The following is a 20806-nucleotide window of genomic DNA, read 5'->3' as shown; positions in this document are numbered from 1 at the left end:
TGCTTTGTTACATCTTCGCTTTTTGTTGCCACCATTTATTGTTTTGTTGAAAAATACACATACTTCACTTGCTGAGAATAGTGAAAATTTAATAAGCGCCCAGCCTCGAATAAGCGCCCACCTCGAATAAGCGCCCGCTATCAAGGTCCAAAAATTTAATAAGCGCCCAGGGCGGTTAATCGAATAAATACGGTATTTGTTTCCCCTGATCTATTTTGTGCAGCAAAATTGGAAATGAAATGATCCACAACTTACAGATGACCTTTTATTGGTATATACGTACATTTTGTGATATCAAATTATTTATTGACGTCAACTTATCTGTTAAGCATAATTTTGTACGTAAAAAATGTATTTTATAGGTATTTTTAGGACTTTTTAAATCGCAGTAATTATATCGTAATAACAATTCTTGTTTATTAAGATTATCAAAGTTATTCACATATCATAGACTAATAAACGATATTAAATTATTGAATGTTAAGATTAGCTGGTTACTTTTTTATTCAACAAATACAAAGTGTTTATTGCTGTTCACTACCGATATTCAGTATTCCGTAGTTTCGCTGGATTGCTCCAGTCATCTGCAGCGGCAAATCCGCGAGCTTGTTTAAAGTGCGAAAGCTTAGGAAGAAGAAGCGGGGAAATTTTTTTTAACCTCTCCATTTTTCTCACGCCTTAACCACTCGTTTACCTTGTTCCAACTAAACTGGCAGGATTGATATATGTTCAATAATCAAGGCAGCCAGGCGAATAAACGATTTTTCTTAAAGTAACTTTTTTCAAAGCTAGACGTATGTCTAAAGCCCCGTAACATTAGAGAGTTTTAGATGCGAGTTTACCGCGAACCTCTAACCGCTGGAGGTCACGTGACAAGTCTTTCGCGTCACGTTTGAGGTTTACGACGTGCGTTTTCAACGTGGGGAGATAGATTTTCACGTGTCATTTACCTGAAAGATTTTAGAGTATAAATCTTGTTTTATCCCACGTAATGATACAAAAATCTTGTGGAGCAAGTCTTTATCCATTAACAAAGGCACAAATACGGGCGAAATGCTAAATTTGATAAATCCTATTGGATCTTGAAAACAAGTGCCATTCATGGCTGCTGGTTCAAAATGGCGGCCGTAAAATTGCAAGAACTAATGCAAGAATTTACAGCTCTTTGCTGCTAGATAACCCAGTGTTACCGTAAATTTCTTTTATTTTCACTGATTGATTTTTCTTCTATTTCTAAGTGGAAAAATAAACCAGAATCCACTTCTTTAATCCACCACCAATCTAAATCGAATTATGTTTGAACGTTAAACCGCAAACGGGTAACGGCAAACCGCGGTTAGAGGTTCGCGGTAAACTCGGATCTAAAACTCTCTATTGTTGGCCAACAACTCCCAACACTGTTGAATGTCAGATGTTGCGTCCGTTTGCACAACCTGTTGCATGTGGTTGGGAGTTGCTGCGGAACGTTTGAAACCGGTCAAACTTTTAGCTACGCGCAAACGGACGCAACAACTCCCAACAATGTTGTGTGAGGTTTTTGGTTCTAACGCGATGGCCACAAAACTCTGGAAAGAACTACAGATATCATTAAGCATTAAGGTGCGCGGAGCTCACCCGGGAGCTGAGGGTGGAACCTGGGGAACGAAATTCCTGTCTTTTGTTTTGTATCCCTCTCTAGCTCTTTTTGTGTTACCCACGTCAGTGTAGACATTAGAAGTTAGTTAATTAAAGACTCGAATTGTTTTTGTTGTTGCTTTTTTTTTGCCCTCTAAAAGTCCGTACGCGTGGGTGCGGCAATGCGAAATTTCATTCCGGCTAACATCCACATCGAGAGGCGGACTTACGTACGGGCGTATGGGTGGACGGACGGTCACGTGACTACTAAATTTTCTTGCATGGGGGCTCTGCTGCGCGCACAGGGTCCAGAGGAGTTTCGTTTGAATAAATGAATTATTTCTTTAAAGTCTCACCTTGAAAAATGTAAATACCAGTGTCGCTTAGCACGATTAATTAGCCCAATGGGATCTTTATAAATCTACTTTAAACGATTCTGACCCAGATCGACTATTGAAAATCGATGACCGCAAGCCATATCCTCGCTGGCGCACGGCACGTCTTCCGAAGGGCGACCGAGGCACGAAGTGCAGAGTAAAATACTTTAAGCCGATCTTACGATCAAAATAACCCATTTTTTCGGAGGTTTTCGACGGGTTTTGATGTTCTAACGACAAACACATCTCCTCTGGACCCGATAAGCCGTCAACCAGCAAGTCCCCAGGGCCCGGGGGGGCACTTTAGGAATTTCTGGGTGGGGATGTGCCGCCGGGACCCTGGAACCCTTAACCTATACCAGAGCTAGTTCAGCTGAATTTTGCTACCCTATACTAGAGTAAACTCCCCAAATCCCCCCTTTCCTAGAGTAGCTGTTTTCCAGAAACTACTGAGGTCACTAGCACAGTCTAGCCAAAACAAAACCTTGTACCACAATCCCTAGTCTAGATAAAATCTTCAACCAACTGATCAGTTTCCTAAAAACTGATACCCTATTCTAGACCCAAACGCTCTGATTTATATACCCTATCCTAGAGTAAACTGCTTGAAAACCATACCCTTCACAGCGGCACATACCTATATAGCCCGTATATGGCAGTACCCACCCCCGGGCCCCAGGGTTCCGCAATAGACCCTTTGGAATTAGGTGGCCCGCGGATACCCCTTGTAGCGGTAAACGCGTCATGTAATTGTATTCATCCTAAACAATATGGCGTCTGATCTTCAAGCGCTTTCTGGTTACAAAGTCGGCGAAATTTCGCAAGCACTCTTTACGAATCAGAAGAGCAAGGCGCACTTGAAAAAAAATGTTGAACTCAGTGCTCTGTTTAGTTCTACAAATCCATCTCAGCCAGCATTTGTGGCCGTACCATTGAAGGTAAGATTGAGAAATGAAGGTTGCATGAATCTTAACCGTACCATGCATCTGTTAGTTAAGGTGATTCCCTAGTAAAGGAACCTAACATAGATTGTAGATGATACTTGGTACACTGATGTAACAAGTCAAGAAGATGATAAAAAAGTAATAAAAAGTGGGGGTCACAGTGCTCGTTTTGACGTCACAATGCTGAGAAATACGGCTATTTTGGACCCTTTGTCAAAAACCGCGCGCAACCCAAAACTAGACAAAAACGAGAGATTTTTTCGTTGATGCATGTGGTATCGCACAGAATTTGACTTTACGGTATTGTTTATCCACTTACATACCAGAAAAATACCTTTTAATGCTCCTGTTTTTATATTACGCTCTAAAGTAGAATTGAATTGGACACGCGCTATTCGACTCGTGATAGCTCAGTCCGTACAATTTAGTAAAATTGCCAAAAAACTGAACATAGATTTGTGCCAATTTTTTTCTCATCGAATGGAAACACTGTCCTTATTAAAATCATGAAATAAAAAATGGGGGTCATCGTACTCGTTTTTGCGGTAGAGCTGCAGAAAGTGCGCACCAAATGCATTTTCTCCGAGTTTTGAGAGAGGACTGGGGCGAGTTTCAAAAATAGAATGTATGTGAAAGGGGGAAGAAAGGATACAATGTGATAAAGAAAGCGTTTAAATAAAAATCAAAGTGAGAAAGCACAAGTTAAACATCCACTATCGAGGTTCTCCGTGAGGAAGTCGAACTCAGCAACACGCGTACTGCCTACGTTATGCACATTCCCAACACATTGAGTCTCACCTCGGCAAGAAACAAAGGCAAGCAAAAATTCCAATAGCGTTTATCTTCAGTCAACTTCATTTTAATAATGTTACTTCACATTCTCTTTTTTACGGCGGCCATCTTGTTATGTGCAGTAAGAGATGCGCAGTGTAAAACCAGGGAATCTCGTACTTCTCAATACACGGTGTTGTGGTTATAGTACCTTATCGTAGTTTATATGAGTAAGGATTGAATCGAAGACAGAAGTGAATTCACAAACGATCAAATTAAAACATGTAGTCTTTGTTAGCAAACCCTAAACTGGAAGACATAAGATTGTTTTAGAATCACATTTACGGCAAACGGGAGACATCAAATTTAAGCTAAAAATTTCTCGAAACAGTGAATGAACAGATGAAAACAGCTCAAAACAATTGTTACGGATGATGAAGCCGGCGTGAAACAACCAATTTTTGTGTAAAAGTAAACCAACTACATGTATCAGTATAAACTATATCTGCCAACTCTCACGCCTTAGGCATGAGCCTCACGCCTATGGGTTGAAAACTTTGATCTCCCGCCAGCTCACTCTTGCGGGCCAATTTCTCACACCTGATTGAAAAACGTGAGTTGTTGCTGTCTTGCTTGACACAATTTCAAAAAATATGTTAACTCAGATCCATGAAAGGAACCAAAACCATGTGTAAAATGAATAAATGACAATACCTTCCTCACGATCTCTGATTTTTGAAGTGAAAAGCACTGAGAGCGAGCTCGCGTTTATACGTGTCCTAAGACTGGGACTCGATAACTTTGCCTTCGGCAGACTTCGGACGTCTTTGGAAGACTTCAGACGTCTTCTGAAGTCTTCAGACTTCTTCGGGAATCTTTGGAAATGATTGTGTCGTCTTCAAAAATCCCAGCACTCCCAGGATAAAAATCTTACGCTTATATCTCAGAAAAAGTTGGTAGGTATAGTATAAACCCTGTGAGGGTGGTCTGAGGGGGTTGGGGTTTTGGTTTTTGTGCAGGCAAGGAGTGGGGACTTGATCAAGGAGTGAAATTTTGCTCAATTTCTTGATGGTGGGGAACGATACATTTGTCACATGTAGCTAAAAATCCCAACCCAGGGGCTACAATACTGACTGACAGACAAGAAATTTATTTCACATGCCTTTAAAGACAGTGTGATTTAACCTATCTCCTTGCATGTTGTGTCCATAAAAAAAGTATGGCAATGTTTCATGGTGAAACACTTTCTTTAACCCTTTAAGCCCCAGTATCCACATACAAATTCTCCAAACTGATCTCTATATATTTCCTTAAAGAATGAGTTGAGAGAATTTGACAAAAGATCAAAGCATTTTCTCTTAGGTGATCATCTTATTAATTCTCATAACCCAGTCTCTCGACAATGTACAGATATCATTGGGAGAAAATTGATGTTGGTCACTATCAGGACTTAAAGGGTTAATCTTCTTTTATCTTCAAAACTGAGTGAACTTTATTGATATATTTGTTTCATTCATTTATCTGTTCATTTATCAAAGGTTTTGTGTTTCAATTAGAATTTCTCTTAAGTAGGGGTACACATGTAAAAGAATTCGAAGCAAAATTTTAATAAACACCTTTTCTCAACTAAAATGTCACCAAACTAGGAAACAGACTTTCTCAAGGCCCATTTGCGGTTTCTGCTGGTTAGATGGTCAGTCGTGAAACAAACATTTCTTGGGTGCAGCGCACTATTTTTGACCGGCCAGTTTTCAGCCTGTGAAACAGCTGTCTCTCCTTGCTCCTTGCTGCTACGGATGTGGGAGAGACATCTGCAACTGCCAGCAGAACCTTTCTTTTACTTGCTCAATGTTTGCATACTTGAGAAATAATCTGCATGAATCATTAAGATTTTTGCATCTGTTGCTGGAATAGTTTTCAAGCCAGGCCTAATAGCAGTGTTCTTGGTACAGTGGGGTCAGTTATTACCATCGGTTTATCAGTAAAATTGGTGGATACACCTGCTTGGAAAGCAAGAAAGAACAAGAAGTTTGGACTTTGGCAAGTTCAAAGGCTTGAGAGGATTCAGACAGATCATCCTTTTCGCCCCCTCACTCAAGAAGACAAAACAGACCCTGCTTGCCCAATGAATAAAGTTTACATGGTTAATCTTGTAGTCATGGGGCTCCAGATGGAAATATGTTCTAGTTTTTTCTGTCTTGGCCAATTATGGTAAAGTTTTGAGTTCTTTATATGTGAACAAGTGGCAGCAAAATTCCAATCCTTCTTGTAAAGATCAGATTACACTGTATATTCCACAAATAATGACCGTTGATTTACAGTTGATCTTTGTGACCTTTTTCCTGTCATTTGTAAACACTTAGAATAGAATTACTAAGTCCAGCCAATCAGCGCTCATTGACCAGATTCTGCTTATAGATTCTACATTGCCATGTGTCTGTTCAGTAAAAGATCATAGATGACATCAAAATGTGGTAAAAACAAAATTAATACAATGAAAAGAGAAGGGAAAAAAGACACACTTGCCTTGTACCACTTCTTATCTACTTTATCTTACATGCATACAGTTCCTCTCCAAGAAGTTTTTCAAAGCCTTCACTTGCTCAAAGCAGAATAATCACAAAGACATTTTCAAGACAGCTAGGCATTTTCAAGTCATCTCAGTTTGTCTAATTGTCTTGTTTGTAAATAGCTCCTGCTACACTTTTTTCAAGGCCTTCACTCTCTTAATCTGAAGTAATCTCGCAAACATTTTCAAAACCACGCGCCATGTTGAACAAAACGTAGAAAACAAGTTTCCTGTGACAGCATCCATTTTTCTTTAGTCTGATAGATCATGGGCATACAACCAATATCAGTGCTCGTTGAACTGACTACATTGTATAAACAAATATACATCAACAGCGTGAAATTTTTACAGTGAAATTGGAGGCATCTCTCCTGAAAACCTCTGTAGTTGGGAGGAGCAAGGAGAGACGTCTGTATTTGCAGGCTATATCAAGCTAAAAAAATTAATTTATTTTATCTGCAATAACAATTGTTACAACTGTACTGCAAAGTCCCTCTTGTATTACTTGTAGGTATCAAGGAAGAAAGAAAAGGAGACTGTTGAGAGACTTGAGGATAAGAATTCACAGGCAGGCACAAAGCAAATAGGAGGTACATGGCTGTAATAATATGATGGTGCTGTGGATGTTTCTCTTTTACTGATACAGTCTTCTATTTGTCTGAGTAGATCGTTTAATACCTGAGCAACCTTTAGTGATTCAAAAGAATCAGCTCATTTACATCCCTGTCAACTTTAATTGAGTTTACCCTTGCCAATATAGTGAATGCTGGCAACTTTCAAACTGGGAGATTTTTTTATGACTGGAAAATATACTGTACCTGAGGACCCAATTCACTGCAACCTCCTCTATTTTTACCATCTTTTATGTTTTTTCTCATAACCTAGTTTATGTGTACCTCAAAAACCATTAACAGTAAGAAAAATACATAGAATATTACAGTGCGACTACTACATGTATAACCAGGACCACCTAGACAAAGTTGACCAATCGGATTACAGGAAAATATAAACAATACATTCTGAGAACGTTAGTTGTCAATCCTAATAATTAATTAGTATGAAAAAAATAAACAACATGGATAGAAATCAGTCAAATAAATGGTACAACCTACAGGAATGACCTTATGAACCCCCAGAAAAAAAGCGTGTGTTTCTTGAGAGGTCTGTTAGAGTAAATGACAGTGGTGGAAAATGTAAACATTGGTTATATTTTTTACTTGAGGTTGTGATCTCTTTGCCATGTGAGGTAATGTTAGGGAAGAAATTGCTGGTGGATGACAAAAGCATAGCATGTCTCAAACAAATATGTCTCCTGGGTGTTATATGTAAAGTATGGGATAGAAAAACATTGTCTGGTGAAACGTTTTGCTTTCTTGAAAAATGTTTGCTATCAATATTTAAATTTGGTGCTTTGAGTAACTTTTTGTTTGTTTTTTTTTTTTTTTCGACTTCCTGATTGGTCCTTAACCAACTTTCTTTGAATGTATTGTTATTTTCTTGTGATCCGATTGGTCAACCTTGTCTAAGTGACCCCGGTTACAGTAGTCGTACCATAATTATTAGAGAGCTTAAGCAACAACGACGACAACGGCAACGAGGATGGGAAAAAAGCAATAATTTTAGCGTGACAAAACTACAACTTTGCATGTGCATGGTGCTTTTTGTACTTTCTTTGCGGTCGCAGTATGACTACAACTTGAAAGTGCCTAATTTCATGTTTTGTCGAGGACGTTAACTCAAGACAACAACTTTATTTTTCTTTTCCTGAACTTTGATGCAGTCTTTAAGAATTCAACTACAAACAAATTTTCTGACATTCGACAAATTAAATGAGTTGGAATAAGTGTGATAAAGTTTGAAGGAGCTCGAATTCACTTGTTTGTCCTTGTTGCTTAAGCTCCCTAATGATTCTTCTTAAGGCCTTTTAGATTGAAATGTTTTGATGTTTTGGGTTTTATTGTTTTGTGTTCTAGTGAACAGATCAAAAAGGAAAAGGAAAATACCAACAAGGTAAGCAACAACAGGGCCTATACTTTGGCATGTAATAAAAACTGTGTTATCCTCAACTTGTCTACACTAAAAAAATGAGCCTCCATATGGATACCTGCAGACAATGATTTTGTTGTGCATTTTCCAGTTGTGGGTAGAAATTAAACTTCATATCCCATTGCTTGTTTTAAGTGATGATGAAGATGAAGAACTGATAAAGAAAGCTAGGAAAAGAAAGAAGAAATCTAGTGAAGCAGAAGAAAATCCAGAAAGACTAGCTAGGACTGTGTTTGTTGGAAATCTACCCATTGAATTCACAAGAAAAGTAAGTGAACCCAATAATAATACCATATGCATTATGCACAGTTCCTTGTCTCTTAATTCATCTTTAGGTCCAGCTTCTTAACCCATTTTCCTGTAATTGACCTTGTGGATCCACGTCTGTGGCATGGTCTAGGACAACAATGTCAACCAACTTGTGCAGGGGAAGAAATCTTTCAAATGATGCCAGAATGAGCATGATTCAGTCAAGGAGGCCAGAGAAAAAGGCCAAAAAAACATGTATAGTTGACCTGAAAATTCCAGTGAAAATCTTGTTCCACTGCCCACCCTCTTTTTCAGGCATCTAGTCCTTAAAGTTTTTCCAAAAAATTTTCTCACCAAAATGAAGCCTAGTGAATGCTCAGCAAAAGAGAAAAACAGGTCAAGAATCTGATAGAAGAGAATGGAGAGGAGGAGGGAAAACGAAAGGGAAAAGTTGAAACCACGGTGTCACTTAAATCCCAAAAAACTATCTCGATTGTGCTTTCTGCACATGCCCGAACTTTGGAGGTGATATTTTGCATCATCAGAAACAAAAGGCCACAAAGTGCATTCCCTGCAAACAGCTGATTGGTAATTTTTGCTCTTAACTAGCTTCAAAATGCATTTTCTGGCAAAATTCCCAGGGATGAATTTATTATTATTGTGCTATTTTTATTTAATTTTTGACCATGGAGTTGTAAGTTTTTATGAAAATTGTATTTTCAACTGACAAGATTTTAAGGGCAATAATTTTTTGTGGAAAGTTTTTTCTTGTTAGTTGTAAATAAAACTTTAGAAGCCCCCAAATTTATTGCTGTTTGGTCATTTTTTCTTGCTTTTTTAGAAACTGAAAAAGTTGTTTGCTGTTTATGGTGAAGTGGAGAGTGTGCGATTTCGATCAGCAGTAGGTACCTTTAATTGGATATAAACTGTCGTAGCTCCTATTCAAAATTTTTCTATTCAAATAAATGTAACTAGGTGGAACATGATTGTCTGGTTTCTAGAGTTTAGTCCTGAATAAGTCTGTTAGGCCTGGTTCAGATGTCAATCTCTTCATGAGCCTAACCTAGTTCGAATTAAGGGTGTAAAGGCTGACCCTTAATATTATTATTTTAGACTGACTGAATTGATGTAGATACTGATCTTAATTCCAGCTGAACTAAATTCACAGGAAGAAAAATGCTCATTTCAGTCAAACTTCTTACAAAATGCATTATAATAATTTTTGCATTAGGTTCGGTGGATGGAAAGTTCAGCATCTGAATCAAAGTCATTCCACAGTCCATCGAAATTCTCGGCCGGGCTAGGCAGGAAGAATGGCTGAGCCATTCCAAATTGAAACAGACATTCCTAATTGATTCAGATACCGTCCTTTTCATGCACTTAATTCCATGTACTTCATTAGGTTCGGCTCATGAAAAGTTTGGCATCTGAACTGGGCCTCACATTATGGTGACTAACCTTTCGACAACCTTGTTTTGAGAACCTGTGCTTTGACTCTGAAGATGACTAACGCACAGGTTGCCAAAACATCAATCAGTTCAACAACAGTCCTGTTATATTCAGGACAACACTCACCCGAATGATCATATTCCACCTACTTACATGTATGAAATGACTCCAGGGTTTAAACCATTCACTTCAAGAGAACATTATTAATATTTTGTGGTTGTTTAAACCATCATAAAGGAGTGTTTAAGTTTAGCAGTCATGGAAATTACCCTTAGTCATGTTATGATTATAATAAAAATGAATTAATTTTATGGCAACTTGATCTAGTTCTTGGTATAATCCATCTTCACATTACAACAGATTTTCCTTTTCCCAGGAAACAAAATCCTGCATAATGAATACAGGCTTAAGCTGAGACGAGTATTTTTGGAGAAAAACATCCACGTTTATAGGAAAATCTTTTGGAAAGAATTATTATCAAAGCTTTTTAAGTTACATTGTATTAAGCAATGGAGTCTTGAGAAGGGTTTAATTAAATTTTTGAATGTCCTCCTCGATCACTCTTACATGTAACTTCCCTAAGTTAAAGAATTATTTAAGAGTCGCGAGGTTTAGAGAAATTTAAATAATACGTTCAAAACACAATTGAATTATAATGCATAGCAAATTAAACATTTAAAGAGAAGCACCTAAGAATTCAAGCTTGAATGCATGAATAATTTATTATAAACCAAGCTGTACTGTAAACATTTTAAATGATGCTCATTATTTTTTGCAATATTTACCCACTAAATTTGAGTTATTAAAGTTACTTAATCAGCCAAAAACTTGAAGCTAAATTCTAAGTTGTTTCTTTTTTTTTACTTTACCTTTTAAGTTTATATTTAATTTTCATATATCATTAGATGTTTTAATTATCATTATTATGTGACGTTTGAAACATAATCGTCATTATTTTGTCTGTCAGTGTTTCACATAATTATTCAGTTTACTGATGTAAAAATAATACCAGTAAAATGCAGGGACTAAAGCAAAAAGATGTGCAAGGTATAAAATAATATTTTCTCCTTGAACTTGTGAGCCAGCTTCTTTTATAGTGTAAATTAATCTTTTTTTAGTTCTAAATTAGATGACAGAGCCAGTATTCTAAAACTAAAACTTTCAATTCAAATAATATTTTTTTTGTTAGCAATTATAAATTATTGATACAATTCGATTTTATGTGACAGCTATTTACATTTATCATAAGGTTGTTTTTGTATACTTTGGTGGTAGTTTTCTCTCACCAAGAAATTTGAAAAGCCCTAACTTAAGGAGGATTTTTCATTCTTTTGCTTGCTATGGACAACGCTGACTCTGAGAGGAATAAAACTGCTGTTAGAAAATCCTTTGAAATTGCATCAAGGAAAAAATTAGACACTTTGGATTTAATAAGAAAACAGATTCAGCAGATTCCCAGTGGATTGGACAAGTTTGATCTTAGCAATCTAAAGTTTCTTTACTTAGAAGGAAACATAATTTCCTTTTTACCAGAGGACTTTTTCCCTTGTCTTGCAAGTTTGGAATGGCTTGATCTAAGGAACAATATACTTTGCGAAATTCCACGAAATATTGGAGAGCACAAGAAATTGAAAACACTGTTGCTAGGGAGAAACCAGCTTAAGTTTTTACCAGCCGAATTAGGGTTTGTGAAAACACTGACTGGACTGAACTTATCTGATAATCCTCTTGAGGAACCACCGCAAACAATATTGATGAAAGGCATTTCTGCTGTTCAAGTGTATCTACTTGCAAAGCTTGGGATTTATCCTGGAGAGGATGAGGCTAATGACAGTGAATCAGACCAACAGAGCACTATTGAGAGTGGAAATCTTTTACAAGCTGATTGTGAAGAAGTTGACAATGAGAGTATGAGCAGCATTGTGAATGAAAAGGAAGCAATTCGTCGCAGCAATTCAGCTGAAAATCATCCTATGATGCAGTCTGTTTCACCACAAGCTGCCTTGGCTTATTATGGGGCGCTGCTTGGCGAAGTTCCGCATTCTTACATCTTTAAGCCATGGAAAACTGGAGTCTTTTTGAGGAGAGAGCAAATGACAGATGATCTCAATTCAGCACATGATGTGGATGAAGATAATAGCAAATATTAATTGTTGCAAATGGCTTTGACCTATTTTATATTTGTGCTACAATTTGCATGCGAGCATTTGTGAAAACTGGTGTCTTTTCCAGACGGAGTTGGCTTAAGGCCATACCATTATTTATCTGCACTGTAACACATGTGAAATCCGTGATATGAGAGATGCATAAGTTTGTGTATCATAGCCATCATCATCATCATCTTAAATATTTAGTGCCATTGTAAAATTTGGTAGAAATACGGCAAAATAATAAAATATGATTAATGATACGATCTTAACTTTATACTTTGTACAGCTAGTCGAAATACTGTTGTCTCAGAGATTGGGAAGGCAAAATAGACAAATGGGCCTATGGCCCATGACTTTGAAAAGTTTTGTGGGCCATTTCATTAAATTATGGGCCATTGAAGTCATGGGTGGGCCACATGAAAAGGAAACAGAAATGATCTGTGCAATCTGTGGAAGCATGCACATTTACATGAAGTATTTTTAATCTGATTTAACTACAGAGTAGTTTTGCAGTTTTTAAGTACTGCATGTTTGTGATCCATCAGTTCCTTGTGTCTCGTCATGCTACTAGTTATGTTTTGCAACCAGAGGTCATGGTATTTTTTTTGCAATGTTTGAGGCAAAACTCTTTTACTTGCAGGCTGGGAAAGTGTGGTGGGCATGCTTCTTTCGCCCGATGGATCTTTAAATTCATAAGTCGCATCAGAATTGTTGTTGTTGTTGTTGTCATTTTTGTGATCAATCTTGGGGGACTCGACGTTCGAATTCATGCTAAAAAAAAAAAAATGAAAGCTTTCTTTGGCCTTGAGTATCTAGGAAGTTTCTTTGGAGGCATTATTTCAATATGTTTTCTGTTTTCATCTTTCTGTTTTCATCTTTCTGGCCAAAATGCAAATGAATGCATTTTGGCCAGAAAGATGAAAACAGAAGTGAAAGTCTGATCTCAATTTAGCACTTTGTCTGGACCGAACCTTGTTTGCAAGCTATGTGCAAGTAGAGGGCTGAGGACAAAAATAAATGAACACGAAAGATCGCCAATCACGAAAATAATGGTCAGATTGAAGTGCTTATTAACTATAACTTGATTAGAGCACATGCTAGGCTCAGTTAGCATTTTTATAATGCAACATTTTCTAAATTTATACACCATATGTGCCTGGCGCACAACCTTCCCTAATAGTTGAAAATTTACACTCAGATTTATTCAATACACTGATGAGTTCTTTTGAAAAATTAACATTTCCAGTATGTAATGTTTTTCAGTTGGTAACAAACTAAGATATAGTTATCAATGGTAATAGTACTCAGTAATAATTATGTGTTACAGAAGTGACTACACATTTTTCTATTTAAACATTGTCTCCAAACTATACTAAAAATTTGTAATCAATTATGTAAATTATTATTTTCACGTCTAAATCCTGAAGGGCCACATTTTGATTCACTGGTGAAAATCTTATTTGTTTGATTTTGTTGTAATTTTTCTTTGTTCACAGGCATTAGCAAAACCTGATCTGTCAAGAAAAGTGGCCATGAAAAAGTAATAATATAGCTTTTTTACCAACTTGCACAGTAGCTAATAAAAACATGGAAAAACTGATGGGCTTGCAATTGAGTGACTGGGTGTGTGACTTTAGCTAGCTGATTGACTAACTCATCAAATGACAAACTACTAGACTCAGGTAGACTCTTACTGATTGACAGATTTCTTTACTGGCTGACTGATTAGCTGGCTGACTAAAATGGCTGGCTGGTTGATCTTAATGGTTGACTGGGTGGCCATTGCTGACCAACTGGCTGGCTAGCTGACTGGCTGACTGGCTGACTAGCTGACCAATTGGCTGGCTGGCTGGCTGACTGACTGACTCACTGACTTTAACTTGTAAACTGGTTGACTTATTGAGAAAATGACTGGGTGAATGACTAGCTGAGTGGCAACTGTCTGACTGCTATGACTTCCTATTAAACTAACCAACTCGTGACTGACTGATGGCTGGTTGGTAAATTGATGTATTGACTGGTCTTTATACTAAGATCTGTTTGGCTCCCTTTTTTTTAGGAGAGAGTTTCATTCAGACAGGCACAATATCAATGGCTATGTGGTGTTCAAAGAAAGGGAATGTGCTGTCAAATCATTGAAGAGGTACTTTCATTGGTAGAAATACTTGAAATGGATCTTAAGGTTCTTTTGAACCTGAAGCTACACATAATGCCTTTTCTTCTCTGGAGGAAATATTTTGTTGTGTTTATAATAACTTTGGTGTGCAATGCACGAAGCCAAGAAAGTTCTGAAACTGTTAACTCAAAATGCACAAACTAAAATTAATGCGTACGTGCAATTTATGATGTTTTACTTGCCATTTTTTCCCATTTTCAGCAATGGAATGGAAGTAGATGGTTTGCACATCAGAGTAGATTTAACAGGTCAAAATAATAAGGTAATATTATCCTTAAAATTTCTCTATTCTCACTTGCATTCCATTTATCCGTTATCAAGAAAATTGATAACTGTCAAACCTGCACTTTTTCTGAGTCAAAAATCTTGTTTAAGAAAATTTAAGAGAATTTAAGAAAACAGCCCAGTGGCTTTCGAATGTTTCCAGTGATTTTCTTCAAACTTAAATACGAACATTACCAAAAATGTCCAAAGATTATCAAGCGACTTTTGAGCAGTTCTGGATCAATAATTATGTCAAGGACGACGATATTTTTAGTTTAGTGTGTTGTGATACAGTTAGGAATAAAGTCAACATTAAGCACTTTTTTGGAATATTTTTGGGGAAATTGAATTGAATTTTTGTTATTGATCATGCTTTGAAGAACAATTTGTCCGGATTTGTGTGTTAGGCATGCATGGTTGGCTCAGTTGGGAGAGTGCCAGTCTGCTGAGCAAAAGGTCATGGGCTCAAACCCCAGCCGGACCAACCCTCAGGGTCTTTAAATAACTGAGAAGAAAGTGCTGCCTTTGTATGTAATGACATCTGCAAATAGATAGACTTTCTTGTCTTCTCAGATAAGGACAAAAAACCATAGGTCCCATCTCACAGCACTTTCACTTTAATATGTGGTTCTTATGGGCTGTAAAAGAACCCACACCACTGTTCAAAAATAGTAGGGGACGTACATAGACCCTGATGGTGTGGCCAACCTTTCTTGGGCTGGGTGGGTTATTGCAAGCTTTGCTGTGCTACAGTATGGCAGAAGCAAGACTTTTCCGGGCATAACTACAATAATGTTATTTTGGTTACTTTACTTGCCTGAACTTCATTTGAAATCTGAAACCAATTTATTCATGCTATAGATGTGCTAGGGTCATGCTACATTCCCGTCTGCTTCTGAGCACAGCAGTAATGTCCCTTAATACTGTTTATGAAATGGCGACCAGTCCAGCTACACTTCTAGTATGGCAGTGGCCAGAATTATCATTGTCCCAAACAAGGAACAAACTGCAGTTTTCATACCAGTCACAGGCAGTTGAATCTTGATAAACCAACTACTAAAGGAATGATTGTTTTTTTGTATTCAGCATGATCATAGACGGTCAATATTTGTTGGAAATTTACCATTTGGTGAGTTAATGATTCTTCACATAGACTGTAACTATAGAGCTAAATGTAACTAGAGCTAAATTTAGAGCTAAATGTTTTGAAATTATGTATTTAGCAAATTACTGCTCTGTTTTGACTATGTTCTCTGGTATATCAGATTGTGGGTTTGTTTTTAAACATGATAACATTAAAAGTTTGATATATCATGAATAGAAACTCTTACTGACTTCTGCCTTTCTTTCCAGGAGACTTTTTTAACGTTCATTATAATGATGTGTGTACTTTCTTCTGTTTATCAATTATGTGAATCAATTTAGATACAGAAGAAGAACCACTTAGACAAGTGTTTAATGACTGTGGGGAGATAGAAGCTGTTCGTATTGTAAGAGACAGTAAAACTGGTCTTGGCAAAGGCTTTGGATTCATTCTTTTTGAGGTATCTGTTTTAAATGCTTGAGTACTATTAAGTTTTTTAATAATTTACATTGGCACTAGAAAGAATGTGCACAATGTACAAATTTTGGAATACATTTTCTGATAAGAATTGTTACAACGTATTCATGAATACAGAGTTGTGACAGCGACATCCTAAATGCAGTCAGACACCCTGAGTAGACACATCAAGCACCTTAAAAGACCATTATTTTAGATTGGACGATCTACATATTATAGTAGATAATACCGGTAGTAAGGTCACAGATGAGACGACAATGGTATGTCTTCTGTTTAAAAAAATTGTAAAAATTTTAATTTGTTTACCCACGAAGCACTTAGAGTTCTTATAAACTCGTTTAAACATGTCTGTGTGTTCCAGATCGAATTGGAATTTGGAAGTGTTAGTTTTGAGGAGAGGGGACAACTGGAGTACCCAGAGAAAAACCTCTTGGACCAAGGGAGAAAACCAACAACAAACTCAAACCAATGATGGCTTTGACGCCAGGATTTGAACCCGGGCCACATTGGTGGGAGGCGAGTGCTCTAACCACCGCCCCACCCTTGCTCCATTGTTTACATTATGTTGATCGGTAAGCTGAGGCATCAGCATGCAATGGTGCCACTGGCTCCTGCTATCAATTCAGGGGGAGGTTAATATTGTTATTGGATTTGGCTTTCGTATGACCTGAAGAATTATGCAGATCTCGGAGGGTGTTATGGGCCTGTGTCACACAGCAGCCATTTTGTCCCAAGAGACTAAAGTAGCTTTGTTTTACCTGTCTAGCCTCACTCCCAAGTTTTTCACTTCGAGGTTGAGGGTGGTAAAACAAAGCTTTTTTCAGTCTCTCAGGACAATATGGCTGCCGTGGAAATAAGGCCCACTGGCTGAGGTGGATATCACCCTTCGAGATCTGCATGATTCTTGTGCTCATGCAAAGCCTGAACCAATAATTGAATAATAAAACAATAATTATTATTATTTTATTATTCATTCAAAATAATTCATTCTTCTTCATTTATTATTATTATTTGGTAAGATAGTTACTCATGACAACCAATTTTACAGGAGAAAGATGCAGTAATGTTTGCCTTAAAAAAGAACCAGACAGAGTTCCGTGGCCGAGCATTGCGAGTCTATCCATCAACAGAAAATCCACAGCAAGGTAGGTTGATTTTACACAAGAGGTGTATTATTTTAGATAAACTAGAAGTTCATGAAGTTGATCTTAGGTACATGTAACTTGTAAAATACAATGAGTGTAGTACTACAAAGATACATGTAAGGTATAGCTATTAAGTCAGTCCAGTGTGGCACACTGGATTGACTTGTGGCTTTATCAGGAAAACAGGTTTCTGAAATGCCAGTGCATGCTCTCTGAGCAGGCACGGCCATCATATTAGTTCGTAGGTGTTATGTAGACCCTACTCTGAACTCCCTGGTTGGAATGACTCTTCTACGAGAAATTAAAACAACTTTTACTAGCTAGTTGCAGACACTTTCTCCTTCCTATAGACGTGTTTTCCTAGAGAAGCCTGATACTCATATTTTTCTGTTTCTTTCTCACTTTAGGTCATTCCAATGATGTCAAAAGTCGTTCCAAGACATATTCATTCAGTGGGATCACTGCCAAACGTGGAATTAAAAAAGAACATAAGGGAAAGAAGAAACAAAAATTTGTAAGAGGCTACAAAGGAAGCCAAAGTGCACAAAATAGCTATGGTGGTGGCAAAAAACCAAAGCATAGAAATGAGAAACTGAACAATCCTAAGAACAGAAACAGAACAAGTAAATTTTCAAAGAACAGTTCCAAACAAGGTAGAAACAACATGAAAGGGAAGCCTTCTCGATAACTAGCCTGCACTACAGACAAAACTAAACTCTGTTAAGTCCATCTGGGAAACAGTGCCAAAATCCTTCTTCTGGTCCCCCAGCTCTGTACCAGGATTTAATTATGTGCTGTGATTGGCCTGTTAAAAAAGCCGTTGTGGATTTGCCAATCATTGAAATGCAGTTCCGCTAATTCATTGAGTTTGTTGGAGGCTCTCGGCACAGCTTCACAGACGTTACTAACCAAAGCTAAATTACGTCTGTGACGCGGCCTACCTAAAAACTAGTGGTGTTCTCACCACGTTAGTTCATTTCTTGTCAGTACAGTGGAACCTTAATTTAACGAAGTGCGAAGGGACTGGGGAAATTTATTCGTTATATTGAGGGTTTGTTATATCGAAGACCTTGATTTAACGAATTTTTGGGAAAACTAGTAAAATGTTCATCATAAAATTATCAAGGTATAGTTAATGATTAATTTCCAACACCCAGCATTAATTTGGTCTGTTTTGCATTCATCTTTAGCTATATTTGGGACACATGTTGACATTAATTTGTTATATTGAGGTATATTATTTTTTGTTTGCATTTCTGGATTGTGTTTGTTATAACGAGGATTTCATTTATAAATTGAGGTTTGTTATATATCGAGGTTTTGTTCCATATTGTTTGATTGTAATTTTGGCTGGGCTGAAGAAAATCGTTTGTCATACCAAGGACTTTGTTATATGGAGGTTCGTTGAATCAAGGTTTTACTGTAGTATAGTCAGACCTTTAAAAGAGTCACCTTCAGGAGAGAGACAAGGCACTTACTTCTTCCAGCCTCAATATCAGGATGTTCATTAGGCATTGGAGCTCGGAGAATTCTCCGTTTAGTATGCAGAATTCTCCGACTAACACGAGGTAGCTTATGACTATTTTTTATTCAGACGTGGAGACTTATTTTCATAGTTGCTAGTTAATGTCTGTTATTTTTTTTATGAATTGGGACTCAGACGAGCTGCCTGTGTCACTCAGTGAAAAATTATCTTTCTCATAATATATTCACCACATCTCTCTCTACCTTTGAACTAGCATTCTCTTCTTCCATTTGCATTTTTATTCAAATTCAGGGCTGACCTCTAGCAGCACCCAGTGGCCCTGAAACCTTGCTTTTGCTGTTGGGCAACTAGGAAATGTTAGTTTTAGTAGAAAAGTCATATTCTGAGTTCCCCAGATTTCTCGGGCTCAGATCATTGGTCTTCCTACAGTTTTTCTTAGAGCTCAGCCTTGAAATGTATGTCAATGAGTTTGCCATGAATTCTGTCAACCACTAATTCTTCCTAAATTTTTTAATAAACATATGTTTAAATGTTAAAAGATTAATTGTTTTGTTTTGTATCTCAACATATTTTACATTCCTGGCAGTCAGCTCATTCACTGCCTTTTAACGTCTAAAATATGAAGAAAAACCCCATATTTCATTTTAAGATACCCCATAAAATATCACCAAAAAAGAAGGGATGTTGCAAAACTTAATAAGCACTATCTATAAATAAAAATATTAATAAACGTAGTAAATCTTACAGACTACATAGTATCATCCATCCACTTGGAGCTATGTAAACTACTGACCAACTGTTAGTTGACTGTTGGCAACAGTTGGCCAACTTTTGGTTGTGGGGAGTTGTTCTTCAAAATTAACCTGAAATATCAGGAAGAAGAATTCTTAGGAGATCATTATTTTTATTGATAGACTTCAAAATGAACAGTTGGATCTTTTAAAAATCTCATTCCATTTGTAGGTTCTTGAACTGTTGTTACTAATGTCCAACAATAACAAAGAGCTTGGTGTCCACTGCAAAGAATATTATTCAATATTTACCTCATGTGCCAATATGATAATTATTGACAATTGGCATAAGGTAAATATTGAATATGTTCTTTGCAGTGGACATCAAGCTCTTCATTATTGTTGGACATACAACAGTTAGAGAAACTACAAATGGAATGAGGTTTTTAAAAGATCCAACTGTTATTGGTATAAGTATTGACTCAACTTTTTTTGTCCTCGTTAGTTGGGGATACAACAAATTAATGTTAATTCTGGATATAATGTAAGATGTTTCTCTGGAGAAAAGTAAGACAGAAGTAAATAGAGTGATAGTTATGTTGACTTTGCAGAGAAGCTCTGTTCATACTTTCAGTAAATGCAACTAACATGTATTGAAACCTGGTATGCCAGAAGCCTTAAACATACAACAAATTAATAAAACTGAAAAGAATGACCATCTAATATTGCACAGAGATAGTCTAACAGCTAAGGTTTCTGTTGGTCTTGCCAGGTTTTCTGTAGTGGTCCAGAGTGTTCTATGGTGTTCTATTTTCTGTTGTTTTTGTTTTTTGTACAGTGTGAAAGGGTCATTTGTATGGTTTTAGGTGCATTTAAAGTTCACTTACCTCGAAGTCTCTTTAGTCCCTGTAAAACTGAGGGGCGGCAATTATGTTTTTAAGAGAGGCTGTAAAGCTGCTGTTGTTCAATCCAAACAATGATAAATCATAAAAATAATGGAGATTGATGGCTCCTCAACTCATAATTTTTGGGATAATGAAGGTGATAAACATGCCGGCTCAAAACAATCAGTGATACATGAAGGCTAAACCACGAGGTAAGTAGATAAAAATAGTAAAAAGAAAAAGAGAGAGAGATTAAATGCCACCATTTTTTTTCTTTAAAACTGTATTTCATTTCCTGCGAGGTTAGAAGAAGGAGCAAATTGTTTCTCCAAAGCCCTTGTAGAGGGTTATTATTTTATTTTTCTGAATTAATGAAACATAAAACCAATT

General features: G+C 37.0%; 2 protein-coding genes across 2 annotated transcripts; both read left to right on the top strand.

The window, feature by feature from the left end:
* Window positions 1-2681: 2681 nt before the first annotated feature.
* LOC140943896 (RNA-binding protein 34-like) lies at window positions 2682-19339 on the top strand. The gene is made up of 12 exons (XM_073393012.1): window positions 2682-2929; window positions 6787-6865; window positions 8249-8285; window positions 8457-8589; window positions 9412-9471; window positions 13666-13709; window positions 14229-14312; window positions 14547-14607; window positions 15696-15738; window positions 16035-16153; window positions 17219-17315; window positions 17723-19339. Exons 1-12 carry the CDS (start codon window positions 2762-2764, stop codon window positions 18001-18003), a joined length of 1206 nt encoding a protein of 401 aa, XP_073249113.1. The 5' UTR covers window positions 2682-2761; the 3' UTR covers window positions 18004-19339.
* On the top strand, window positions 11360-12397 carry LOC140943335 (leucine-rich repeat-containing protein 40-like). Its single transcript, XM_073392416.1, has one exon. The coding sequence runs from the start codon at window positions 11360-11362 to the stop codon at window positions 12167-12169; it is 810 nt and encodes a 269-aa protein (XP_073248517.1). The 3' UTR covers window positions 12170-12397.
* Window positions 19340-20806: the final 1467 nt, after the last annotated feature.

Source organism: Porites lutea, chromosome 7 (genome assembly GCF_958299795.1).
Source record: "Porites lutea chromosome 7, jaPorLute2.1, whole genome shotgun sequence".
In the NCBI taxonomy this organism is placed as follows: domain Eukaryota; kingdom Metazoa; phylum Cnidaria; class Anthozoa; order Scleractinia; family Poritidae; genus Porites; species Porites lutea.
This window is presented reverse-complemented; position numbering and strand designations above follow the sequence as displayed.

What these genes read in the sequence shown, in the direction of transcription:
- LOC140943896 (XM_073393012.1), top strand. Translation starts at nt 2,762, where the DNA reads ATGGCGTCTGATCTTCAAGCGCTTTCTGGTTACAAAGTCGGCGAAATT. An exon ending in AAAAGGAAAATACCAACAAG is followed by an intron (nt 8,286 to 8,456) that starts GTAAGCAACAAC and finishes GCTTGTTTTAAG; the next exon opens with TGATGATGAAGATGAAGAAC. An exon ending in TAACAGGTCAAAATAATAAG is followed by an intron (nt 14,608 to 15,695) that starts GTAATATTATCC and finishes TTTTGTATTCAG; the next exon opens with CATGATCATAGACGGTCAAT.
- LOC140943335 (XM_073392416.1), top strand. Translation starts at nt 11,360, where the DNA reads ATGGACAACGCTGACTCTGAGAGGAATAAAACTGCTGTTAGAAAATCC.